We start from the raw sequence: 24,520 nt of genomic DNA on the forward strand, positions 1-24,520 counted from the left end.
GGGCAACCTGATCTAGTTGAAGATGTCTCTGCTCACTGCAGAGTGACCTTGGACTGGGTGACCTTTAAAGGTTCTCCATGGAGCATCCCTACTGGGGTTACTGGAGCTCTTCCTCTCACCTTGGTGCAGCAAAACCAGATTTTAATTGCCTTAGTAAACCATAAGTAATGGTTTCTGTTCTTGCACCAAAGTATTTTTTGCTGTCTGTTCAAATGCATTTGGGTATGCAGTGGCTATTAACTGTGTTAGATAATCTGGGATGTTAGGTGGCTTTTGTGATTATTTTTATCAATGTAGGTGTTTCATTAGTTTGGTTTAGAAAATGTAGCACTGACTGTCCCTGTTGTGACTGTCCTTGTTTTATAAGTAGTTCACAGAAACTGAATGGGAGACTAGTAGGGCTGCACAAGAAGAAAACAAGCAATGGGAGAGAAACAGACTGGAAATCTTAGTGAGCAAAATTGTGTTTTGTCCTTGTTAAATAAGCCTCTGATGTGCAGGGAAAAGATGTGCTTTCATCCAGACCACACCTTCAATAAATGACTGTCTTAGTGCATCCCTGTTTAAGTGTCCTGTTCACATCTGGTTTTAGCTCTGCTAGAGAATCCTCGTGGCTGGTAAATGCAAAGAGTACTTTGTTCAAACCAGTGCAATTTAGTTATCCATAGGAGGGGTAGAAATAGATGTTAAAGGAGTGGAGATCAAAGTAAAAGCTTCCTTTGACGTAGTGATAGGTTCAGCTCAGCATTTCATTCTGAGGTTAAATCTGTTCTGTTCAATCTCCACACCCCAAAACCTTAGGCAAGTTACTTGTACTGCTCTACCTGGCTCTGGCAGTCCACCGTTCAGCATTTTCCGCTATCAGAACACAGCCTGTTTGATCTGACTCAGAATTTATTTTCCTTGAAGGTTACTGTCCAAAATCTCCCGAGGTTTTCAGCAGCATCCTTGATCCTAATCAAATGCATTTCTTCACAGAGAAGTGAGAACAGAGGGTCAGGGAAACTCTTCCTGTAGTCGACTCTTAATGCTGGCCTTATGAGTTGTGGAATTGTAGCCAACATTTTGAGTTCACAGCAGATTTAATGTTCAGTCAATTTTTTTCAAAGACAATAACATCACATGATCTCAGACAGGAGTAGAGTGAAGCTGTTGAGTCCTAAAAAAAGAACTCCACAGTACCTTAATATGGCATTTGAAATGCTTTTGTTGTCAGAGAGGAGAAAGTACTGTGGTTATATCTAAAATGTTGAATACTTACATTCTTAACTCTGTGAAATTCTTGCATTAACAGCAATTCTTTGCTAACACTTATCTTCTTTTCTGTTTTACTTGTGGCACTCTGCTGTTTCAGTGCTTACAGATACTGTTGTGTTTGAATGAAGCATTTGAGAAGTACCAAGAATTAGAGACATTGTGAGTTTAGTGGAGAGAAAGTGGTGTATGAATTTCAGCAATCTGGGCCACCTCCAGGGCTTTTCTAATGAAGTTTATGAAGTACTTCACTGTATTTAATATCTTGGGTTTGAAATGACATAAAATTAATTTTAAAAAGCTCCTGTCTTCACCTATGTGACACTCACATTTTGGAGACTTCCAAAACAGAATTGTTGTTGGATGCAATTCCAAGGGTAAACAGTAACATGCATGCTGTATGCTTAGTTATTCCTTCATGTTCCCCTGAAGCTTTTTTGAGTTGGTATAGGTGGAAGGCAATCTTTTCATGGAAGAGTTGTGAATTGCAGAGACCAGATCAAACATACCACCTGCTATCAGTAGCTTGATGGGGCTGCTTGCCTGGCACAGGGCATGCATTTTCCTGTGGTGCTGTAATTGACAGTACTAGTCTGAATTATTCCCTGTTTTGCAATGGACTCAGTTCCTGGCTACACGGGTTGAAGAAGGAGTTTCAGTGTTACACAGCATCCCTATCTTCACTGATCTAGAGGAGGAATATTTTCTGTTAATCTCTTGGCCAAGTACAGGGTATGTATCTTCTAGTCAGGTTTGCCCTTCCTTTACTTGAGCCAGGAACTCCCACAGATGACACTCAAGGATTCCTTCACTACATAACTAATGTGCTGCTGGCCAGCTCAGGTTGTTTTGGGTTGGATATTTACACAGCAAAGCCCTAAGCCAATTAGTGTCCTTGTTGTTTCTGCACTCATGTGTGTCTAGCAGCATGTGATTGCTCTGGGGAGCCTGGGGATTCCTTTACAATCAGTCATGTCTGTTGTGGGACAGCTTGTTTGTGCTGCAGGGCAGGCAGAAAAGATGAGAAGAGGAACTCAGGGTCTGCCCTTCCTAGGTGTGGGTTGCTTCCATGAGAGGTACACCCGGCCTCAGGCTCTAAGCCTGCTTGTCTGCTATGGGCTCACCATGTCTGTTATTTGAACTATCTCCAAATTGAAGTGGTTTGGGCTCATGTATGAGTAACAGCTCAGCTTACCTGTAGAGTGTTGTGCAATTTGTGTGGCATCCTTACATTGCCGGTGTGTTTTGTTTTGTTTTTTCAGTCCTGCCAGAAGATACAAAATAACTTATTTAGAAGGTTGTTTTTACCCAGTATCACAGAATCACCAAGGTTGGAAGAGACCTCAAAGATCATCAAGTCCAACCTGTCACCACAGACCTCATGACTAAACCATGGCACCAAGTGCCACGTCCAGTACCCTCTTGAACACCTCCAGGGATGGTGACTCCACCACCTCCCTGGGCAGCCCATTCCAATGGCTAACAACTCTCTCAGTGAAGACCTTTCTCCTCACCTCCAGCCTAAACTTCCCTTGGCACAGCTTGAGACTGTGTCCTCTTGTTCTGGTGCTGGTTGCCTGGGAGGAGAGACCAACCCCCTCCTGGCTACAACCACCCTTCAGGTAGTTGTAGACAGCAATAAGGTCTGCCCTGAGCCTCCTCTTCTCCAGTCTAAGCAATCCCAGCTCCCTCAGCCTCTCCTCATATGGCTTGTGCTCGAGGCCTCTCCCCAGCCTCGTTGCCCTTCTCTGGACACGTTCAAGTGTCCCAATAGCCTTCTTGAATTGAGGGGCCCAGAACTGGACACAGTACTCAAGGTGTGGCCTAACCAGTGCTGAGTACCAAGGCACAATGACTTCCCTGCTCCTCCTGGCCACACTATTCTTCATGCATGCCAGGATGCCATTGGCCTTCTTGGCCACCTGGGCACACTGCTGGCTTGTGTTCAGCCAGCTGTCATTGGCCTTCTTGGTAGTAAGTTAGAACATAACTCTGGAAGTAAATGTAATACTAATGTTTTGTATTGGCACCTGATTTGCCTCTTCTTTACTGATTTTTTTTTTAACATTTTATCTTCTTCAGCTCCCTTTTCTCTGTGGTAGGTTATTTACTGCTTTTGTTACTTCTGTTTATTATTTTTAAATTCTTTTAACTGTTTTTATTTACTCCATGCTCCTTTCTGCCTTTATTACTGCTTTTGATTCTTTACACTTTTCCCCTTTGTTTTTCATTGGAGAAATTTACTGCTTTGTCTTCCCTTCATAGGGCTTTGCCTTCCTTAGTTACACAGCTCCCATGTGCCATTTTTTTCCCAGTGTTAGCCTTAGGGAAAGGAAGCTCTGTGTTCAGAATAATGGTGGAAGGAAACATGTGCAAGAGTACATGAAATAGTGCTTAATCCTTTTCCCTGAAGATGCTGGAGAAGATCAGAAAGGTTGGTGAAAGACAGCTGGGAAGTATAGAACAGTGAATTGGCAGCCTTGTGAGGAAAAAAAAATGTCTTTCAGGAAATGGTGAATAACCTCTAAGTGCAATGATTTAACTGGGAAAGGGAAAGAATGGGTAACAGAACAAGCTGAAAACAATAGAAATTGTTGCTGCCAAGGTTGGGTTTTCCTGCATCTTTGAGGATTTTCTTTCAACTCATGTTTTTGAGCTGCCTGAGATACCTGCACTCAGCTTGGAAAGTAGCAGCTAGGAAGTGGTGCTTGGTGTCTGTATGTTTTGAAATACAGTAGGCCTAATATTATCTGATATTTGCAACTCTGACAGGTTGTTGGTAAAGCTAACTAAAGATGACTAAGCCAGGTCACTTCCCCTTCACTTATCCTTTTATCAAACTAGCAAAATACCGCTCCAGTTTGAATCTGTTTGCTCTGATATTGTGAACATGCTTCTGTGGGCTTAGGTCACAGGGGTCTGACAGTAGCCTGAGGTTCACAGCACATTTAATGTTGTTAAAAACTGACAGCAAAAAAATTCCTTTATCTGTTCCTTTTGTATATTTGTATTTCAAGATTAGCCTTTCCTCTATCATAGTCTTAAAGCACATATACCTATGATTAAAGATAGATGTACATGCCATTAATATTCTTTTACTTTTATGTATCCTTTTGAACAAGTGCCAATAAATACCTTGAAGATATTTTCATTCTGCACAGTGGTTTATCAAACTGACACATTTAAAAGACCCTTTTTAGCCTAATAATAGCATTTCATGTCCTGCTTAATTCCAGCTTCTCTCTCTCTCAACAACACCAATTGCATCTACTGACTTGTTTGTGTGAACTTTGGTCAGTTCTTGTCCTGGTTTGAGGCCAGACAGATCTTCTCTTGCCCCTGAAAGGGGCAAAAGAATGACACACATTCTGGAGAAGAGGAGGCTCAGGGCAGACCTCATTGCTCTCTACAACTACCTGAAGGGAGGTTGTAGCCAGGTGGGGGCTAGTCTCTTCTCCCAGGCAACCAGCACCAGAACAAGAGGACACAGTCTCAAGCTGTGCTAGGGGAGGCTTAGGCTGGATGTTAGGAAGAAATTCTTCATAAAGAGAGTGATTGCCCACTGGAATGTGCTGCCCAGGGAGGTGGTGGAGTCACCATCACTGGAGGTTGCCCCTGTACACTGCACTGGTTAGGCCACACCTTGAGTACTGTGTCCAGTTCTGGGCCACTCAGTTTAGGAAGGATGTTGACTTGCTGGAGCATGTCCAGAGAAGGGCAACGAAGTTGGTGAGGGGCTTGGAACACAAGCCCTATGAGGAGAGACTGAGGGAGCTGGGGCTGCTTGGCCTGGAGAAGAGGAGACTCAGGGGTGACCTTATCGCTGACAGGCGGAGGTTGGTCTCTTCTCCCAGGCAGCCAGCACCAGAACAAGAGGACACAGTCTCAGGCTGCACCAGGGGAGGTTTAAGCTGGAGGTTAGGAGGAAGTTTTACACAGAGAGAGTGATTGTCCATTGGAATGGACTGCCCGGGGAGGTGGTGGAATCGCCGTCATTGGAGGTGTTTAGAAGGAGACTTGACAGGGTGCTTGGTCGCATGGGTTAGTTGATTAGGTGGTGTTGGTTGATGGGTTGGACGCAATGATCTTGAAGGTCTCTTCCAACCTGGTCTGGTCTATTCTAGTCTAGTCTAGTCTCAGGCTGTAATCTACATTAATTATCCATTAATTAGAGAAAAACTGCTCTGAAGCATGACCTAAATGCTAACCTTTTCATTTTTAATATGAAATTTCATCTTCTGATAGGCTATATGGATGTAGAAAAGTTGCCTGTATGTCAGAAGAGGTGTAAAGGACTAGAATGTTAGGCTTTCAGATATAACCCTTCTAGATCTGTTTGTCATCAAGTTGTTTCAAAGCTTGTATCTTCCAGTCAGCCATCAAAAATGGCATGATTTTTTTTGCTGTATCTGTGGCTCAAGTGTGATTAACTCTGTCTTCACAAGTGTGTACTGAACTTAAAAATAATAATTGAATCATAAATAGAAAAGAAACAAAGCAACTAAAAAAAACTTAAGTTTGGGATGCCTGCTTTGCTTAGTTGTTATTCAACCTGTAAAGTCAGAGAGATGGCAACAATCAAATGAAATGCTTTAGAAGTTAAAGTGGAGGGCAGTGTTTTGCCCCATTCTAAGCTTTGAAAGAAGGCCATAAATGAGTTTCAAAGTTACTGTATTATCTGTTATGGAATAGAATGGAATGGAATGGAATGGAATGGAATGGAATGGAATGGAATGGAATGGAATGGAATGGAATGGAATGGAATTAACCAGGTTGGAAGAGACCTTTGAGATCATTGAGTCCAACCTATCATCCAACACCATCTAATCAACTAAACCATGGCACCAGGAACCCCATCAAGTCTCTTCCTAAACACCTCCAGGGATGGCGACTCCACCACCTCCCTTGGCAGCTCATTCCAATGGCCAATCACTCTTTGTATGAAGAACTTCTTCCTGACATCCAGCCTAGCTTGGTGTCAGAAGATGTTGGTGGAGGCTTCATCATGCTGATTAAAAAAAAGAAGGATACTGAGCCATTTCCTTAGGATAAATGATTTAGTTTTAAGTTGTCTTTAAGTGTGGTGACAAAAAAAAGAGTCTACAACATGTGAAAAAGTGTGATTCAGTGTTTATTGAGTTATGTTTTATTATTAGCAACAATGCTGTAAACAGATGCTTTGGTGATTACTTCAAATGAAACAAAATAGTCCTTGTATGGAGTAGGGGAAAAAGGATTTAAGGTCACGAATACTGTAACTGAGAGGTGGTTTTCATTTTAGTTCTTCTGTCTGTGGTGGTGGTTTTGGTGTTGTTTTGCTGGTTGTGTTTATGTAGTCGTTTCAGTGGTAGATTATTTGGGTGGTTGTTTTTAGGTTTTTATTTTTGGTGAGGTTGTTTTTAGGTTTTTGGTTTTGGTGAGGTTGTTTTTTGGGTTTTGTTTTTGGTGAGGTTGTTTTTGTACTTTTGGGTTTGGTTTTGCATTACATCATTAAGTGTGCCTACAGCACAAGTCACTGTAGTTTGGGTATGTGTATGCAGCTTGCTTTTCAGAACCATTAAACTCTGCTAAAGCTCATCTCCCAGTACTGCTATTTTTTTGTCCACTGTTGTCTGGAGTGAAAAGTACTGGGAGATTACCATGCTCAAGTACCACACAGGTTTTTCAAGCCTCATATTAACTTGAACTTTAGTGTCATTCAGGAGGGATATGGGAAAAACTGGGGACATATTTCATGTGAAAATAAGCTGTCGTATTTGATGGCCAGGCAGTAGATTTCCTGAACTTGAGTGTGGGGTTGGGGTGGGTGCTGGAGCTCAGTGGGTCATGTGGGAGGTGGTCACTGAGCTGGGGTTTCTCTCTTGCATTAAGATGCAGGTCAGTGAGTCTAGGTATCACCTTTGTTATAGGAGTAAATAATGGTGTCATTCCTTTGACTCCTTAACAAAGCATTAGGTTGGAAAATAACTGATTGTACTGGGAGACAGAGATATTGCTGTTATTGTCTGGAATGGAATGGAATGGAATGGAATGGAATGGAATGGAATGGAATGGAATGGAATGGAATGGAATGGAATAACTTTATTTAGAATAAACCAAACCAGGTTGGAAGAGACCTTCATGATCATTGTGTCCAACCCATCATCCAATCCAACCCACCCAAACAACTAACCCATGGCACCAAGCACCCCATCAAGTCTCCTCCTGAACACCTCCAATGACGGCGACTCCGCCACCTCCCCAGGCAACCCATTCCAATGGGCAGTCACTCTTTCTGTATAGAACTTCTTCCTAACATCCAACCTGAACCTCCCCTGGCATAGCCTGAGACTGTGTCCTCCTGTTCTGGCACTGGCTGCCTGGGAGAAGAGACCATCATCCACCTGTCTACAGCCTCCCTTCAGGTAGTTGTAGAGAGTGATAAGGTCACCCCTGAGTCTCCTCTTCTCCAGGCTGAGCAACCCCAGCTCCCTCAGCCTCTCCTCACAGGGCTTGTGTTCCAAACCCCTCACCAACTTCGTTGCCCTTCTCTGGACTCATTCCAGCAAGTCAACATCCTTCCTAAACTGAGTGGCCCAGAACTGGACACAGTACTCGAGGTGTGGCCTGAGTAGAATAGAATAGAATAGAATAGAATAGAATAGAATAGAATAGAATAGAATAGAATAGAATAGAATAGAATAGAATAGAATAGAATAGAAAAACCAGGTTGGAAGAGACCTTCAAGATCATCGCAACCAACGCATCATCCAACACCATCTAATCAACTAAACCAAGCACCCTATCAAGTCTCCTTGGTAGAGTGGATAATTAAGCAAATGTTGATAACACAAGTACCATATTACTGAATTCACAGCATGGTATGATGAATTTTTTTTCAAATGCAAAAATAATGCCTTTTAATTTCAGTTGATGTTATTATGTCTGCTTGTAGTGTTAGCCTTTATAATGCCAGACAAGTCCTGCTCACTTCTTCCTTAGATCACATTTTTGAGATATTTTTTGTGTCTTAAAAAAACAAACAAACAACTGAGAAAGGTGGTGTGCCATGAGTAGTTGTTTATTTCCAGGCTGTTTTTTGCCATATCACAGAAATAAATTCAGGGTATGAATGCCACTGTCCCGGATTAATAACAGCCTATTCTCACAAGCAAGCCCTGCCTTGCTTTACATACAGACAGGTAGGAAAGTAACACAAAAAAACCCAACCCTCTGGGTTGAGCTAAGGAGTTTACTGAGATCGCAGCTATGCAATTACCACAGCAAAAGCAGCAGCAGAAGCCAGCAATAAAATAGTTCCCCCCACCCAAGCCTGCAGCAGCCAGCCCAGTGGAAAAGAACAACACCCCAAACCCCAGAAACTGGATGCAGCAACTGGAACAGGGAGCCTCTTCTGTTGGAGTCTGATCTTTAAGGCCTGTGCTACTTTGCTTCAGCCAGTGATTTCTTTTTGAAGCTCCACGGTGGCAGCATGGTGTTGAATACATATCAGCAGATTCAATTCATCCCATGACAATTACTCAAAATTTCATTTAATGATTCAAAATAATTTAATGTATTTCAATTATTCAGGATTTCATTTAATTCAAAATTCAATTATTCCAAAACGAATTGAATGACACCTCAAAACAGGAAGTGGAAAAATATGTTACCTAATGGATGAGCTAGCTTTATAAATAGCTGTTCATAGTATCAGTCAGGGTTGGAAGGGACCACAAGGATCATCTAGTTCCAACCCCACTGCCATGGGCAGGGACTCTAGATCAGGCTGGCCAGAGCCTCATCCAGCCTGCTCTTAAACACCTCCAGGGACGGCGCCCCAACCACCTCTCTGGACAACCTGTTCCAGGGCTTCCCAACCCTTGTGGTGAAGAACTTCCTCCTCACATCCAGCCTGAATCTCCCCACCTCCCCACCTGTTAGTAGAATAAGTTAGGAGATTTGGTTGAACATGATTGTTAATCAACCTGAAATAGTTTTCTGCTTTGCTGTGCTGGATGTAGCTTGGCTAGTGTTTCATAGCTTCATGCTTTTCTTTTGCCCCCTCTCTCTTTTTAGGGTAAACTCTTTTCTGAAATGACAGATTGTAGCTATGGTTTCTTGTACTATCAGCTTCATCAAATCCAAGCATTCTCTCTTTCCTCCACTCTTAAATGGTGGTTACTTTCCACCTATTTTCAACTATCTAGTGGTAGCTTTCTCTTGCTGGCTCTTATCTTTCCATTCCAGGCTTTTTGGAGCAAGTAAGTCTTACGTTTATAACTTGGGCACATTCTGCACTACTTGTTGCAGCAATGCACACAATTGGTTTTATTCATTGCTGTTAGATGCTGCTTCTGAATATTAGTGAACCTTGTCATTTGTGGTCTTTAAGTATAGAGCTTGATGTATGTAGCAGTTTGGGCTGGGTGCCCCTCTGCTGCGGCCACATAAGACATACTCCTGGTGTCCTGAGCGTTCAGTCCAGTGGATGGACACAGGAGGGGGCATGTTTCATCCCATAATGTCTTTCTCCCTATAAAACCACCAACAAGGTCTTACACTTTCTCTTTCTTCCCTTCCTGCCCTCTTGGGAGATGCTACCTGTCTGGTAATGGAGGGGGAGTTATCTCAAGGACTTTTTAGGCCTGGCCAGGCTTAATGCCAAGAGGAAGAGGAGGAAGGGCAATCTCAGATCTGGCCAGCTGAGATTAGCCTAACAGTGGAGGGGGGGGAAGAAAGAGCCCTGGGGGTTTTGGGTGTACCCTCAGGTGGGAAAAAGGGAATACTGGGAGGCTTCTGGGTATGCTTTGGGATCTTTTTTGCCACTGTGCTTGTGGTTCTCTGTAAAATATTCACTGCTTTTCTGTTTAAACTTTCCATCACTTCTGCAATCCATTTGTCTGAGTCTCATTTTTTTCTGGCCTGGTGGGAGGCAAGGAAGGATCAGCCTTTCAACCCACCACAATGTGGTATGACTGATGCACTGTTGTAGGTAGTTAGTTGGTGATTGTATTTGTCTGTGAATAAAGAGGAGGGATTTTGAGGAAGTTTTCTGACCTGTAGTCTCCTTGGCGTGGGAGGAATAGATGTGAATCTTGTTATCTTAACCATGAAGATGCTATCAGATTTGCTTCACAACATTTTCCTTTAGATTTACAGCCAGATATCTTTGACTGATATATTTTGATTCTCCACATAATAATCTAAAACATATCCAATTGTTTCTAATTTAGATTTGATTGAAATTTTGGGGGAAAATATTTTAGTCCTGCCATATAACGTATTTAGATAGTGCAGTGTTTATGTTTGTTTTAGAATCTGAAAATGGAACTGCCTAGATCATTTGAATTGAATAAACCCCAACATGAAAGCATGAATGATAACTGAAATCAGTAATTTGTTAATTTTAAGATTATTGTACTTGTCAGTGTTCGTTTTCAAATGCTCCAGCTCACGCAAAATGCGTTATTAGATCTCATTCTAATTTTCAGTGTTTGATGTATAAACACTACTGAAGGAGAGAAGCAAATCAAAACAAGTTACGATGGGACTTGTGCTTTGTATTGACTGCATTTTTGTGCTTCGTTTGAAGGTCATTCTGTGAGACTGCTGGGTCAGAAGAAGGATAATGGAAAACGTTTGGGCGGAGCACGCCTGGATTTGCCGAAGATTAGGAAGAATCCACTGATAGAAATTATTTCCATCAATACAGGGTAAGGTTCTTGCAAGCGTATAAAACATTCAGTGCTGCCAAGGAATTCAAATCTCTTTCTACAGGCCTGGTGTATTACTCCTAAGATAGACAGAGGGAGGCAGGATGAAACAGTGAAAGATTTTAGATGGCATTCCTTCTGGAAAATAAATTCTTACTGATTTCGGTACAGGACTTTTGCTGCTCCAGTGCTCCATACAGTCCTCTGTGTTCCTGTTCATGTAACTCTTTCTTAAAAGAAAAAAAAATCCTAAGAAAATGGGAGAAGAAAAAAGCATTTAGGGGTAGGTTTTTTTCCCCTGTGCTCTTGATTTCTAACAAGGCAGCTCCGGAGTTAGTAAGATCTGTAAACACCTAATAGTGAGGTCAGATGTATTAATGGCTCAATTAGATGTAGTTGCCTTTTGTCCCTCTAACAGGCTTGTAAAGGGTTATCATACTTACATTTCAGCCTTTTTTTACCTTGAATAAGCTAGCCTCTGCCTGTTAAGCAGTGCTGGATCTGGAAGACTGCAAGCATTTTTCTGTTCTGTGTTTCTGCTTTAGGGAATTCTATTTTCATCCATCTTCCCATGATAATTTTCTCAACTCCACTTGATCGTTGCCACTTTGGTCAGGCAACCTAAAAAACCCAAACCAAAATACCAAAACACAAAACTGCACCAAAACAAAACAAACACACCCCACTACAAGTCCTCTTCTGATTTTTTTCCCATCTTCTCCAGCTTGTGGTAATTTCCCAGGTGGTAAAATACAAAGTGCATTGCTCAAGGCATCTCATGTAGGTGTGAAATTACTGCCTAGAGGGAAAGAAGTAGTAGATCTTAGCTCTCTTTGTTTTGAGTGCAGTCTAGCATTTTCACTAACATTTCATTGAAGAGTCTTGATGCTGTCCTCTTTCTCTCTTCCTTGTCTTTAAGTAAAACCTAATGTGCTGTAAGGTCAGAATTCCAGTTCAAGGGTTACTATGGTTACTTTTTCTTCCTTTGAGGGATGGTAAACATATGGGTGACATTTTACTGAATAATATCATATTACTGAATTATAATAGCTTTTAAAACTGCTATTTCATGCACTGATTATTTTAGAAGTCTGGATATGAGATCTTTAGGTGCAGTAAATAGAACAGAATAAACCAGGTTGGAAGAGACCTTCAAGATCATCGCATCCAACCCATCAACCAATCCAGCCCACCTAAACAACTAAACCATGGCACCAAGCACCCCATCAAGTCTCCTCCTGAACACCTCCAATGATGGTGACTCCACCACCTCCCCAGGCAGCCCATTCCAATGGGCAATTACTCTCTCTGTATAGAACTTATTCCTAACATCCAGCCTAAACCTCCCCTGGTGCAGCCTGAGACTGTGTCCTCTTGTTCTGGTACTGGCTGCCTGGGAGAAGAGACTTATTGTCTTTCCTGTCAACGTCCTGTTTATGCCCATATGATCAAAATCCTTTTAATGGTTAAAAATAAGCAAAACATTCCTTTACCTTTGATTATTTAAGTTTCAGATGGTATAAATTCTTTTCCATTTATATTTATCACAATCAAATACAGTATTTTTCTAGTTGTAAATGTTGTCAGGGATGTAAACTAATTCAGCCATGGTCTTGTCTACGTGTTGTTTGATTTATAGTAGTGGAAGATGGAAAATGTATTGCAGTTTCTGACAGCAGGTTATTGCTGGCATAATTTTACAGGTTAATACAAGCAGGATACTGTAGGGTAATAGACACTTGGCACTAGGTGGCTGATGAGAGTAACAGATCTTTGTAAAAAAAGCTGTAATTTATTTTGAGCACATAGATTTTTACTCTGGGTTTTTGAAAGATTATTCCCCAAGTCTGATAAACTGCAGACAATTAACATCTTCCTAAGTTGTTATCTTTGGAAAACCTTTCCTAGAATCGTAGAATGCTAGAGCTTGGAAGAGAGCTCCAGAGATCATTGAGTCCAACCCCCCTGCAAAGCAAGACCACTTATGACAGATCACGGAGGAGCATATCCAGGTGGAATTTGAAGATCCCTGGAGAAGGAGACTCAACAACCTCTCTAGGCCCATTTAGGTCCTGATGTTTCATACACTGATTACTTTGCTTAGTAGTTACTGCTGTTCCTCTGGTCAATAGAACAGAAATAGGATAACCTGAAAAATACTAGAAACCACAAAGATAAATTTATTTCCTGGAGAATGAAGTTGAATGTGATTTGACAAGATCAGAGTATCGTGAAAACTTCAAACAAATCATTTGTGTGAGACACCTAAATTAACCAGTGCCTTATTCTGTGTTGTGTTGCATGCTCAAGGAATCCTGTCTCTCCTGAAATGCAGATTATTGTGTTTTCCAGTCCTCCTTTTCCCCTTTGTTTTCCTTCCCAACCTCTCCACCTGTCTATTGCAGGTGGCTTTTTGGGATTCTCTCCTGGAATTGAAAGTTAAAGTGTAGCTTTAGAAAGGTAGCAGTGCTCAGTGGTTTCTGAAAATATCAAAATGTAATTGATGAAGAACAAGCCACAGGACTCACTACTCACCGTGACTTTACTCTGCTCCTGTTCTCAGCTTTGCCATAGTCTGGCCATGGCGATGTTTATTACCAGCACTACATTTCATCTGAGCTCTTTTCCCTGTGTAAGGACTGGAGAAAACTTTGAAGATTAGTATTTGGTACAGTGTTCTTTATTGACAGCTGAATTTAATCAGTCTAGAAAGTCTTAAAATAGTAAGAAACACTTTGTTTAAAAAAGTGCCACAGGGCCTGAGGCCTGCAGACAAATTTGAGGCTGGTAGCAGGGCCCTAAAGCAGTCCTAGGCATGGCAGATAGTTAACTAGGACCTGGGACAATCCAGGAGCTCCAGTCAGGACCAAAGGGAGCTGGAGAGAGTTTTGTTCCCTAATCTCCTGCTGTGATTATTCCATCTGTTATTTTTGAAGTAAGAGAAGTGTTCTTAAAGTCCATTTTGCAGTACAGCTTCATTTTGGTCTAAGCAATAAACTCTTCTCCTTGTGATCTAATTTTCATTAGTGCCAGTTTCATAACCTATGTAGCCACTTAGTTCTTTTTAATGGGATCAAGTCTTGCACTTGCACCTTTTTAATTAAGTAATTCTCTATCCTGAGCTCTCTGTTTTGTAGCCTGAATGTTATTTACTGATGTGGCTCTGTTGTTGGCATAGCCTGAGCTCCCCTATATCCAAGTTGCTAGCACTTACATCCATTTCAAATGCATTTTTATTTGTGCTTTGCCTTCATACCTTGGGATGTGTGAGGGAGATGTAGTACGAGCTGAATATAAGCCCACACTAGAACTTGCTGTTTGCTTGGTTTGCATGTAGGTTGAATTGCTCTTACTGAATTTTCTGCCTCTTTCTTTCATTTTTGGAGCAGGGAAGTTGTGCTGCTGGTGTGTCTGGGTAGAGAAGAATATATGCTCATTATACAGAGGATTCAAAACCAAAAGAAACATAGGAGTATGCACACATGCATTAGATGATCTTGAGAGTTGAGATCTTACGCAACTCATATTACATTTGCAATATGAATATACCCAAAGGGCCAAGTCTCTTTCCAAGTTTTCCTTTTGCTCACTCTCACCTGAAGACACATGAATCCAATATATTCTCATTCTCTTGTTACTTTTGTAGGTTTCCTTATTAACTAAAGCATTGCACCAAGCACCCCATCAAGTCTCCTCCTAAACACTTCCAGTGATGGTGACTTCACCACCTCCCCGGGCAGCCCATTCCACTGGGCAATAACTCTCCCTGTGTAGAATTTCTTCCTAACATCCAACCTAAACCTCCTCTGGCACAGCCTGAGACTGTGTCCTCTTGTAGTGGTGCTGGCTGCCTGGGAGAAGAGACCAGCCCCCACCTGGCTACAACTTCCCTTCAGGTAGTTGTAGAGAGCAATAAGGTCTCCCCTGAGCCTTCTCTTCTCCAGGCTAAGCAACCCCAGCTCCCTCAGCCTCTCCTCATAAGGCTTGTGCTCCAAACCCCTCACCAACTTTGTTGCCCTTCTCTGGACATGTTCTGTTGAGTCAACATCTTTCCTAAAGTGAGGGGCCCAGAAATGGACACAGTACTCAAGGTGTGGCCTAACCAGTGCAGTGTACAGGGACTTCCTCATCATTAGAGTCCTCACTACTTGAACTCCCTTCTTTGAACTTCAGTTCTAGCCACAGAATTTTAAGTATAGAGCTTGTGAAATGCTTTACTACAATGTGTGAGTTTCTCTGATCTCATGCTGTCTTAATTCAGTGACAAAGTAATCCTGACCTGTGCTTCTTTACTTTCCCTAAAGGGATTAGAGCATGATCTCCTGCCAAGAGAAATGTTGAGAGAAAAGAAGTAATTTAAAAGTTCAAAGGGCTTTAAATGACTTTTTCACCAGTACGTCAATACCTGCAGTTGTGACACCATTTGTGGTGTGACTCCAAGCCTACTATTAATTTGTCAGATTGTGTTTTTCATTGCTTTTGTGCAGTGCTGCTTGAATGGATCCTAGGACAAGCATGTTTTTGAAGAGCAGCATACGTTGTCTCCTATTCCAAGAAACGTTCAGCCAGTCCTTCATTGAGTTTACTAACATATGACACTTAAGTAGAACATTTTCATAGAGTCATAGAATCACCAAGGTTGGAAAAGACCTCAAAGATCATCAAGTCCAACCTGTCACCCAACACCTCCTGACTACTAGACCATGGCACCAAGTGCCATGTTCAATCCCTTCTTGAACACCTCCGGAGACGGCGACTCCACCACCTCCCTGGGCAGCACATTCCAATGGCTAACAACTCTCTCTGTGAAGAACTTTCTCCTTACCTTGAGCCTAAACTTCCCCTGGCACAGCTTGAGACTGTGTCCTCTCTTTCTAGTGCTACCCTTCCAGTAGTTGTAGACAGCAATAAGGTCTCCCCTGAGCCTCCTCTTCTCCAGGCTAAAGCACTTAAGAACTACTGAAGAACTTAAGAGCTAAAGAACTTGTCGCTTCATTGGCATTATTCTGCTATTCAAAATGATATCCCAACAGCAATTCCATACTATCTGCTACTACTGCCCAGATATTTTTCATTCCCCTGTTCTTACAATGATGGATTTTGCACCTCTTTCTTCAATGGTGCAGGTTGACAACGTGTCAAAGTAGATTGTTGTCTAATCTGCATCATTTGCTTGGCTCTATACATAGTTCAGTCACATGCTGTTCACATGCAGGGAGGTTTTTCTATGGTGTCAGAGGGTACATGTTGGTAAAGTTCTTTCCCATAGGCAAAACTCACTATGGGGCATTGTTTGTACACACCAAGCATTAGTGGCCTTGAATTCTTGCTGTGCAGTGTTTTTGTGCTATTTCTTGAGCTCTCAGTTGCTGAGAAATAATGAGTACTATTTAAGTGTGCACAAATTCCTCAGCTATTCTTTTTCTAGGTTGTGAAAACTTCCTCTCTTGAGTCTGCTGAATGACTTCTGCTCTGAGTTAAAAGAAAATAGTTTTTGATTGTTTCCATTTATTCTTCCCAGCCTCACAGATTTTAACCTGTTTTTTTTTTTCTGTGTATGAGTTTAACATTTGCATCAAACCTCCTCCTTATATCTTTTGATACATACAGTTCCTTTTGCTCTTGTGTGTCTCATCTTCAGAAAGCCAGCTATTTCACAGTTCACTTAGAGGATTCAAGAGGCTGCCAGAAATTACTGTGCAATTCTCTAAACTCCAGCACACCACACAACTTGCAAGTTGGTGAGAAAAACAGCAGTGTTCACATGCTCCAACTGCGTCATCTTATTAAAACTCTGGGCAGCATCAGGCATATTTGTGTTCCTTCGTCACTAGGTGGCTGCCCACACTGCGCAGTTGTGTTCCTCTGCTCACCCAACAGGAAGATCACCACAATTCACACAGTCCCAAGTTTTCAAGTTAAACGACGTTGGGAAGAGGTTGTTGGCGGGAAACGAGCTTGATTTTGTTTCGTATAGCTATGGTATGTTGTTTTCCTGTGGCTCCAGAGGATGCCTTTGAGTGCTGCTTCACTGGTTATTTTGAAGATTGGTTCAGAAACTGAGAGAGCTTTAACATACAGGAAGTAGATTACAGGCTAGCACACTGTATTGTAAAGTGGGTTCCTGTCTGCCTTTTTGATAGATGCTTACGTACAGAATTGACCTTGGCTCACACTGCAAGCTACATGTTCTAGTCTGGCTGAATGAGAAGAGATCATTTTGAAACTGCTTGCAGTTTCATCTATCTGTACTTCTGACATCAATATGCTTTCTGAGGTTGGAGATAAATTCCACCTTGTTGAGAAGAACATGTGTTTACTTCTCTTAATGCCCACATACAGATTGCCTTAGGGAGATATGGTCAGAATCCTGGGAAATATTTTATTCATTTCTCAGATTACCATAGATACTGAGAAATAACCTCATATGTTGTACTAACAATTGATACTGTGTTGCCTTCAGTACCAGCTTTTTACATACCCTTCCTCCCCCAAATAGAAAAGCAAGACAAACACTGAAGAAGCCATTGTTTGGAAAAAACCACTCTTCACTGGCCCAAGAAGATCCCACATGTTTTCTCTCTCTTCATAGAGCTCATGCATTAGTTATCATCCTTTTAGTTTCTTTTCTTCCCCTTAAGTCCAGGAAAACAAAAAAAATCATAGAATCAATAAGGCTGGAAAGACCTCAAGGATCATCAAGTCCAACCCGTCACCCAAGACCTCATGACTAAACCATGGCACCAAGTGCCACCTCCAATCCCCTCTTGAACACCTTCAGGGACAGTGACTCCACCACCTCCCTGGGAAGCACATTCCAATGGCTAACAGCTCACTCTGTGAAGAACTTTCTCCTCGCCTTGAGCCTAAACTTCCCCTGGCACAGCTTGAGACTGTGTCCTCTTGTTCTGGCGCTGGTTGCCTGGGAGAAGAGACCAACCCCCTCCTGGCTACAACCACCCTTCAGGTAGTTGTAGAGAGCAAGAAGGTCTCCCCTGAGCCTCCTCTTCTCCAGCCTAAAGAATCCCAGCTCCCTCAGCCTCTCCTCGTAGGGCTTGTGCTGGAGGCCTCTCCCCAACCTCGTTGCCCTTCTCTGGACATGCTCAAGTGTCTCAATGTCCATATGTAGACTATTAAAAAAACTGTTGTGTATTTTTTTTTCCCAGCATGCTAGTATCTGTGGTGTTGTGCTGTGAAGTGAGACTTCTACAAGTGTTCTGTAATCCCTTCTGCTCTGATGCATACCAATAGTGTAACATGTACAGAAGGCTTCAGTCAAATGGGCACTGAGTGCTCTGTCTAGAAAATTAAGATCAAGTATTTCTTTGTATTCTCTGTGGAGCATGTTGATAATTTATAAAACTTCTGAAAGCAGAAGTTGCCATCACTCTCTCAAGTACTGTCCCTGAAGTGTTTGTAAGTCTGATGGAGCTCCTGACTCATCCTTACATAACAAACATGAACGGTGTATACGAATTGAACCTAAATATGAGTTACAGTCTGCAAGGTAGTATTAACTCTTGTATGTCATCGTGTCCAGGCAGGTCTTTAGACCTCAGTTTCAGGGACTCAACTTGTATAGCAAAAATATCAATCCAGATTAAATACCCCTGGCAGCTGTGATGAAAAGTGGAACTGTGTGTGATCCTCTTCATTTCCTTACTTGCAGACACAACTGCAAGTCTGAAAGCTGGTGCTTTCCTGCTTGTGTGTCATTGCCGAGGAGTCAAGAAACCAGGCTGACCTGTTGGTTGTGTCAGTCTTACAGAATAGAATCATAGAATCAATAAGGTTGGGAAAAGACCTCAGAGATCATCAAGTTCAACCCAGCCCCCAAAACCTCCTGACACACTAAGCCATGTCTCCAAGTGCCACATCCATTCCCCTCTTGAACACCTCCAGGGTGACTCCACCACCTCCCAGGGCAGCGCATCCCTGTGGCCACTTCGCAGCCTCTCGGGGTCTGAATGCTGTCTGCTCACAGGAAATGCAGAGCTGAGGTGGTGAGCTCAAAAGGTGGGCTGGGTGAGCCCCAGTGGGTGTTTCAAGAGAGGGAAGACCCTCAGAGAGTGAGAGCACAGCTGCTGTGTGCTGCCCCCCAGCACTCACTATAGTAGGATCTATCCTTACATATAGTTTTCTTACTGTTTTGAAGTGGGGAGAGATATTTTTCTCTGCCATTGCTATTTTTGGGGTTGATTTCAGGACAAGAAATGTTTGCTCTTGGAGGGAGTGTGGTGCTAAGAAATGAAAATTCAATTATTCTTTTTCTTTTTTAACGTCTTTTGGTCATGGTTAATTAGGACAATTTATTACTCTCTTCAGAACTACTGTTGATTGCCTCTTTTTGTTGAATCCATACATCAGTACCAGCTGGAGTGGCTTTGTGCCACTAGGAATATGGTACAGCTTGGCCTCTAAAACCTAGTATCACCCACTGACATGATTATATGTATTTGGGTAAAGCACAACACTCACTGTGAGATTATCTTTAGGATATGAAAGACTGTTGCACACATCTCATTGCCTTCTATTTAAAATGTGCAAAACACATTTTTAAGGCTTGTGCCAGAAATGATCCCTTGTGGCAAAGGCAGCCAACAGCCTCCTGGGCTGTGCTCAGCAGTGCCTCCAGCAGATGGAGGGAGGTGATCCATCCTATCTGCTCAGCACTGATGAAACACACCTGGTCTGGTACTAGGTCTAGTGTCTGGCTCTGAAGTATGAGACAGGCATAGAGACACTGAACCAGGCCCAGTGAGGGGTCTGACATTTGAGGACAGCCGAGGGAAGAAGGAGGTAAGTGTGATCTTCTCAATGTGTATACATACCTCCTGTATGGGGGGAGTAAAGAGAACAGATCTGGGCTTTCCTCTGTGGTGCCCAGGGACAGGACAAGAGGTAACCAGCACAAATTATAGTATCATAGTATCAGTCAGGGTTGGAAGGGACCACAAGGATCATCTAGTTCCAACCCCCCTGCCATGGGCAGGGACACCCCACACTAGATCAGGCTGGCCAGAGCCTCATCCAGCCTGGTCTTAAACACCTCCAGGGACGGGGCCTCGACCACCTCCCTGGACAACCCATTCCAGGGTTTCACCACTCTCATGGTGAAGAACTTCCTCCTCACAATGGAAATACAAGAGGTTGTATTTAAATGTAAGGAAAAACTTTTTTCTGATAGAGGTGGTTAAACACTGGCAAAGTTCCCCAAAGATCATGTGGAATCTCCATGCTTGATGAATCTTAAAAGCTGCCTGGACACTCAGGCAACCTGCTCTAGTTGTCCATGCTTTGAGCAGCAAAGGCTTAGACTAGATGACTCCTAGAGGACCCTTCCCACCTTAGCTGCTCTGGTTCTGAGATATTTAAATAAATATGAGCAACAGCAGAAAACCTGACAGTGATTTAGATATAAGCACTATGAATGTTAGTGTAGTCACTCCTGGTGCAGACCTTCACTCCAGAGGTAATTGTTGTGGTTTGACATTTTAAAAGGCAATACCGAAAATGGAGGGTTCTCCATCCCCTGCAGAGTGCATCCCCATTTCCTGACTTAAAAGTCTTTCCTGTGCAATCCTGTAGGCCTATTCAGCCTCAGGAAGGAGGAGCTTTTATTTCTAAATTCCTTGCCTACTAGGCAGAGTGGATTACTCCCACTGGAAATACACACCCCAAGCTTCTCTCCCTCTAACTTAGCATGTTGAGCTTCATCAGTTTGATTTGCAAGACTTCAGTGCTCTTTTAATTTCTTTTTCTTCTTTTAATTACTTTTTCTGACTTCCTCCTGCAAAACATAAGCTTTTTAGTTTTCCTAAAGTAACCTGCAGAGTTCAGTTTTAAGAGTTTGTCTTCCAAACATTGGATGAGAAGTAGTAAGAAGTAGAGTTTTAGCTTTTTTTTTCCCCCCCCTTTTTTTCAGGCATTTTGTTGATGTGTGTGTGTAAACTTTGTGAAAAGGAGCTATTTAAGCAAAGGTCAAGTACAAAATTGTCACTCATCACATGCTTATCTATCTTATTTTTAAACTAATACACAAGTGTCTAAGTATCACATGGCTTTTCTTGCACTGCAGACTGGTGCCAGACTTGATGTCTTTTCTGTTTTTAAGAGATAAATGTCTGGTGGTTTTTGCATTCAGTGAGTATGTTTGTGAGTCATACATACTGGATAAGGCTGCTTTGCTTCTGAAGGTTTGCAGAAGGTAGATGGAGTCCCCACATTTCAACTTGGAATTAGGCTGGAAACTGCAGTTAGGGAATGTTGACTGAAGGGTTTGTTTAGTCATTCACATTCCTGTGTTCCAGCAGTTTGTTTTAGCTGGTTTGTTAAAGAGCTTGCAGGGGAGCTCCCATTACTATTGCTGTGGAGACTTTTTTTCTGTAAGTTAGGATTTATTTATTTATGTGTATTTTCCCTTTCCATAACTGTACATCAGCTGCTTCTCTAAATAGCAGGTATTGATAAAACAGTATGCTGAGTTAATCCAACTACTCCAGTACATGTTACAATGTTTGTGTTTTAGGAATAATTCTTTGGCAAAGCAAAATGCTTTACTAAGTTATTTTCTTTTTACTTTTCCATTTAAATAATGAATGATCTAAATGAAAATTTTAAGTAATAGAGGGGCACATATTACAGGATAAGCTATTGGAGTGTGCTCAGGCAGCCAAGAGGGCAAATGGCATCCTGGCCTGTATCAAGAACAGTGTGGTCAGCAGGAGCAGGGAGGTCATTCTGTCCCTCTACACTGCACTGGTTAGGCCACACCTCAAGTACTGTGTCCAGTTCTGGGCCCCTCAGTTTAGGGAAGATGTTGACTTGCTGGAAGGTGTCCAGAGAAGGGCAACGAAGTTGGTGAGGGGTTTGGAACACAAGCCCTATGAGGAGAGGCTGAGGGAGCTGGGATTGCTTAGCCTGGAGAAGAGGAGACTCAGGGGTGACCTTCTTGCTGTCTACAACTACCTGAAGGGAGGTTGTAGACAGGCGGATGATGGTCTCTTCTCCCAGGCAGCCAGGACCAGAACAAGAGGACACAGTCTCAGGCTGCGCCAGGGGAGGTTTAGGCTGGATATTAGGAAGAAGTTCTATACAGAGAGAGTGATTGCCCATTGGAATGGGCTGCCCAGGGAGGTGGTGGAGTCGCCGTCACTGGAGGTGTTCAGGAGGAGACTTGATGGGGTGCTTGGTGCCATGGGTTAGTTGTTTAGGTGGGTTGGATTGGTTGATGGGTTGGACATGATGATCTTGAAGGTCTCTTCCAACCTGGCTTATTCTAAATCTATTCTATTCTAAATCTATTTGTGGGAGTACCAATATCTTTAGGAAAGTTCAGCTGTATAATCCATCCCTGCTTAATGAGTTAATTTACAGTTCTGTAATTCACAACATTCTAGTGGCATCTGCTCACCAAGCACACTATAAACATTTAAAGAAACTTCGAATTCCAGCTAATGTTTTAGTAGTAATGTCTCCACTAAGCTTGTTGAGCTTACTGTCTTACAGCTGCAGTTTGTAGGGATATAGTGTTTTGTTGGGGAGTCTTGCTCTGTTTGCAGCTAGTCTTGGAAGCGTTTCTTGGATGTACTCAAATCCTCATCTAGCAATGTTTTGTGGAAACAGGCTGCGTGCTCCAAGTTTAGAAATATGTGTTTGTGAAAGTGCCAAAGTCATATAGAATTTAGATTAAATGCTGTTTAGGTCCCGTCCTTGTTTGTATAGCTTCCCTTCTGGTATAAATGTTCCACTCATGCAGTGGTTTTGCATCCCTTGCATCTGTACAGAAAGCTGAGCTAGTGCAGACACTTTATTACTAGCTAATACCTAACATACACATTCTTTCTGATTCAGACAGCTGCTGAAGTTATTGCAGAGCCTACTATAATGGGAACTTTAATCATTAAACCTAAACTAGGCCCTATTCTTTTATTACCAGTTCATTCTAACAACTTAGGCACTTTCCGAGTGCTGCTGCTTGGAGTGGAAGTGCAGCGAGGAGGCATAGTTTGTAGAATTAGTCAAACATGGGAGTGAAAAAACCCAAGTTGGTCAGCTAAAACACAGAGTTTGTGAGATGTTACAAAGATATTTTGAAAAATCAAAGCAGATGGGAAGTCATGGTACTTGCTGTGAGGTATTTTTTAAGATACTTTGTTTCTGTAGTGGCAAAAGGGACAATCTCTTACTGTAGTTATCTTTAATCTTGCCTGACTGTATCTGCTTTTCTGAATGTCATAGCTGTGGAGGAAGAATTCATCCACATAATGAGAGTGGAGACCTAATTTGCACATGACTGATTATCTCTGCTGTTATCTCTAATATCAGAGTGTTGTGGGGGCTGTTTTGGTAGTTTGGTTTTTTTGGTTGGTTTTGGTTACATTTGGTTGTTTGTATTTTTTTGGTATTTTTATACTGTGAGCACTTGGCTGGCTGGAGCTCCAGTGGCCTGCTTGGGAATGTATTGTTCATGGCTGGCTGCTGCATTTATGTGCCAAAAAATCGGTCATACTTCTTTTTAGCCTTCAAAGGGCTGTGGTGTCGTTATGGACAGCATGTGTGTTATACTCTGAATGTACCTCATAACAAGTAGAACAAAAATTATTCAGTGATATCTTTTATTTAATGTACATTTTTGTTCTCAGGCCAGACTGTGTCCTCCTCTGCACTGATTTTTCATCCTGTAGCTTTTCTTACCCCTGTACTTGACTTTAAGAGTCCTGTGGAGTTGGAGGCATGCTGTGTTCCTTGTGTGTGTCTCTTACACAAGTGCACACTCATCCATGCAGACCCACGTAATTCTGGAGCAGAGCAAGTCTCTTGAAAGGAATAATGTTCTAGTTGGATTCCAGCATCTCACAAAGAGATGTGATCAGCTGTGATCCAGCCTGTGCCAGTACTTGACCACTGTCATGGTAGAATGCTTTCTTCAATCTAATCACAGTTTGCTGTATTACAACTTGTGTCCATCACTTCTAATTGTGTGACCTGGAACCTCCAACAACAGCCTGAATGTGTATTTGCTCTGTGCTCCCATTGGCTGTTGGTAAACAGCTGTAAGATCTCCTCAGCCAAGCAATGAGGAAGCCAGTTCTCTCAGCCTATCTTTGTGTGCCCTGTGTCTGAGCCCTCTAATTATCTTGGAGTCCTTTCTGTCTACTTGTTTACTACTTTCTGTCAACATCTGCTTTATTCCAGTGGGCTCAGAACAGCACTGGTAATGCAGTCTCACACGTGCCAAAGGGCAATAACAATTTCAGTCTGTTGGTCTCATTCCTAAGAGTACAGTCCAGTTGCACAGTAGAGTGCATTTAACCTTCTTGACTGTAAAGGGCATGCTGCTGAGTCTACTTCAGTTTGTTGCTCACCTGGACCTCAAAGTCCTTATCTGTGAAGCTGCTTTCTAGTCAGTCCATTCTCTCATCTACACTTCTACCTGGGTTTGCTCTGTTCTCGATGTGGGGCTTCTTCCTTGCTGTTGTTGAACTTCATGAGGTTCCCGTTAGCCCATTTCTCCAGGCTGTCAGTATCCCTCTGAATATCAATCAAACTAGCCTTCTTGCATGAAAACT

General features: G+C 42.4%; 1 protein-coding gene across 1 annotated transcript in view; it reads left to right on the forward strand.

Annotated features, from left to right (window-relative positions):
- The window catches only part of CDKAL1 (CDK5 regulatory subunit associated protein 1 like 1), a 489,452-nt gene that overhangs the window by 164,415 nt on the left and 300,517 nt on the right, over window positions 1-24,520 (forward strand). The window contains exon 8 of the mRNA XM_068160857.1: window positions 10,829-10,949. Coding sequence (XP_068016958.1) covers window positions 10,829-10,949 — 121 coding nt within the window. The remainder of the gene's footprint in view (window positions 1-10,828; window positions 10,950-24,520) is intronic.

The sequence above is a fragment of the Melanerpes formicivorus genome, unplaced genomic scaffold, assembly GCF_026170545.1.
Source record: "Melanerpes formicivorus ecotype bairdi unplaced genomic scaffold, bMelFor1.0.p_v2 SCAF_53, whole genome shotgun sequence".
NCBI lineage: Eukaryota > Metazoa > Chordata > Aves > Piciformes > Picidae > Melanerpes > Melanerpes formicivorus.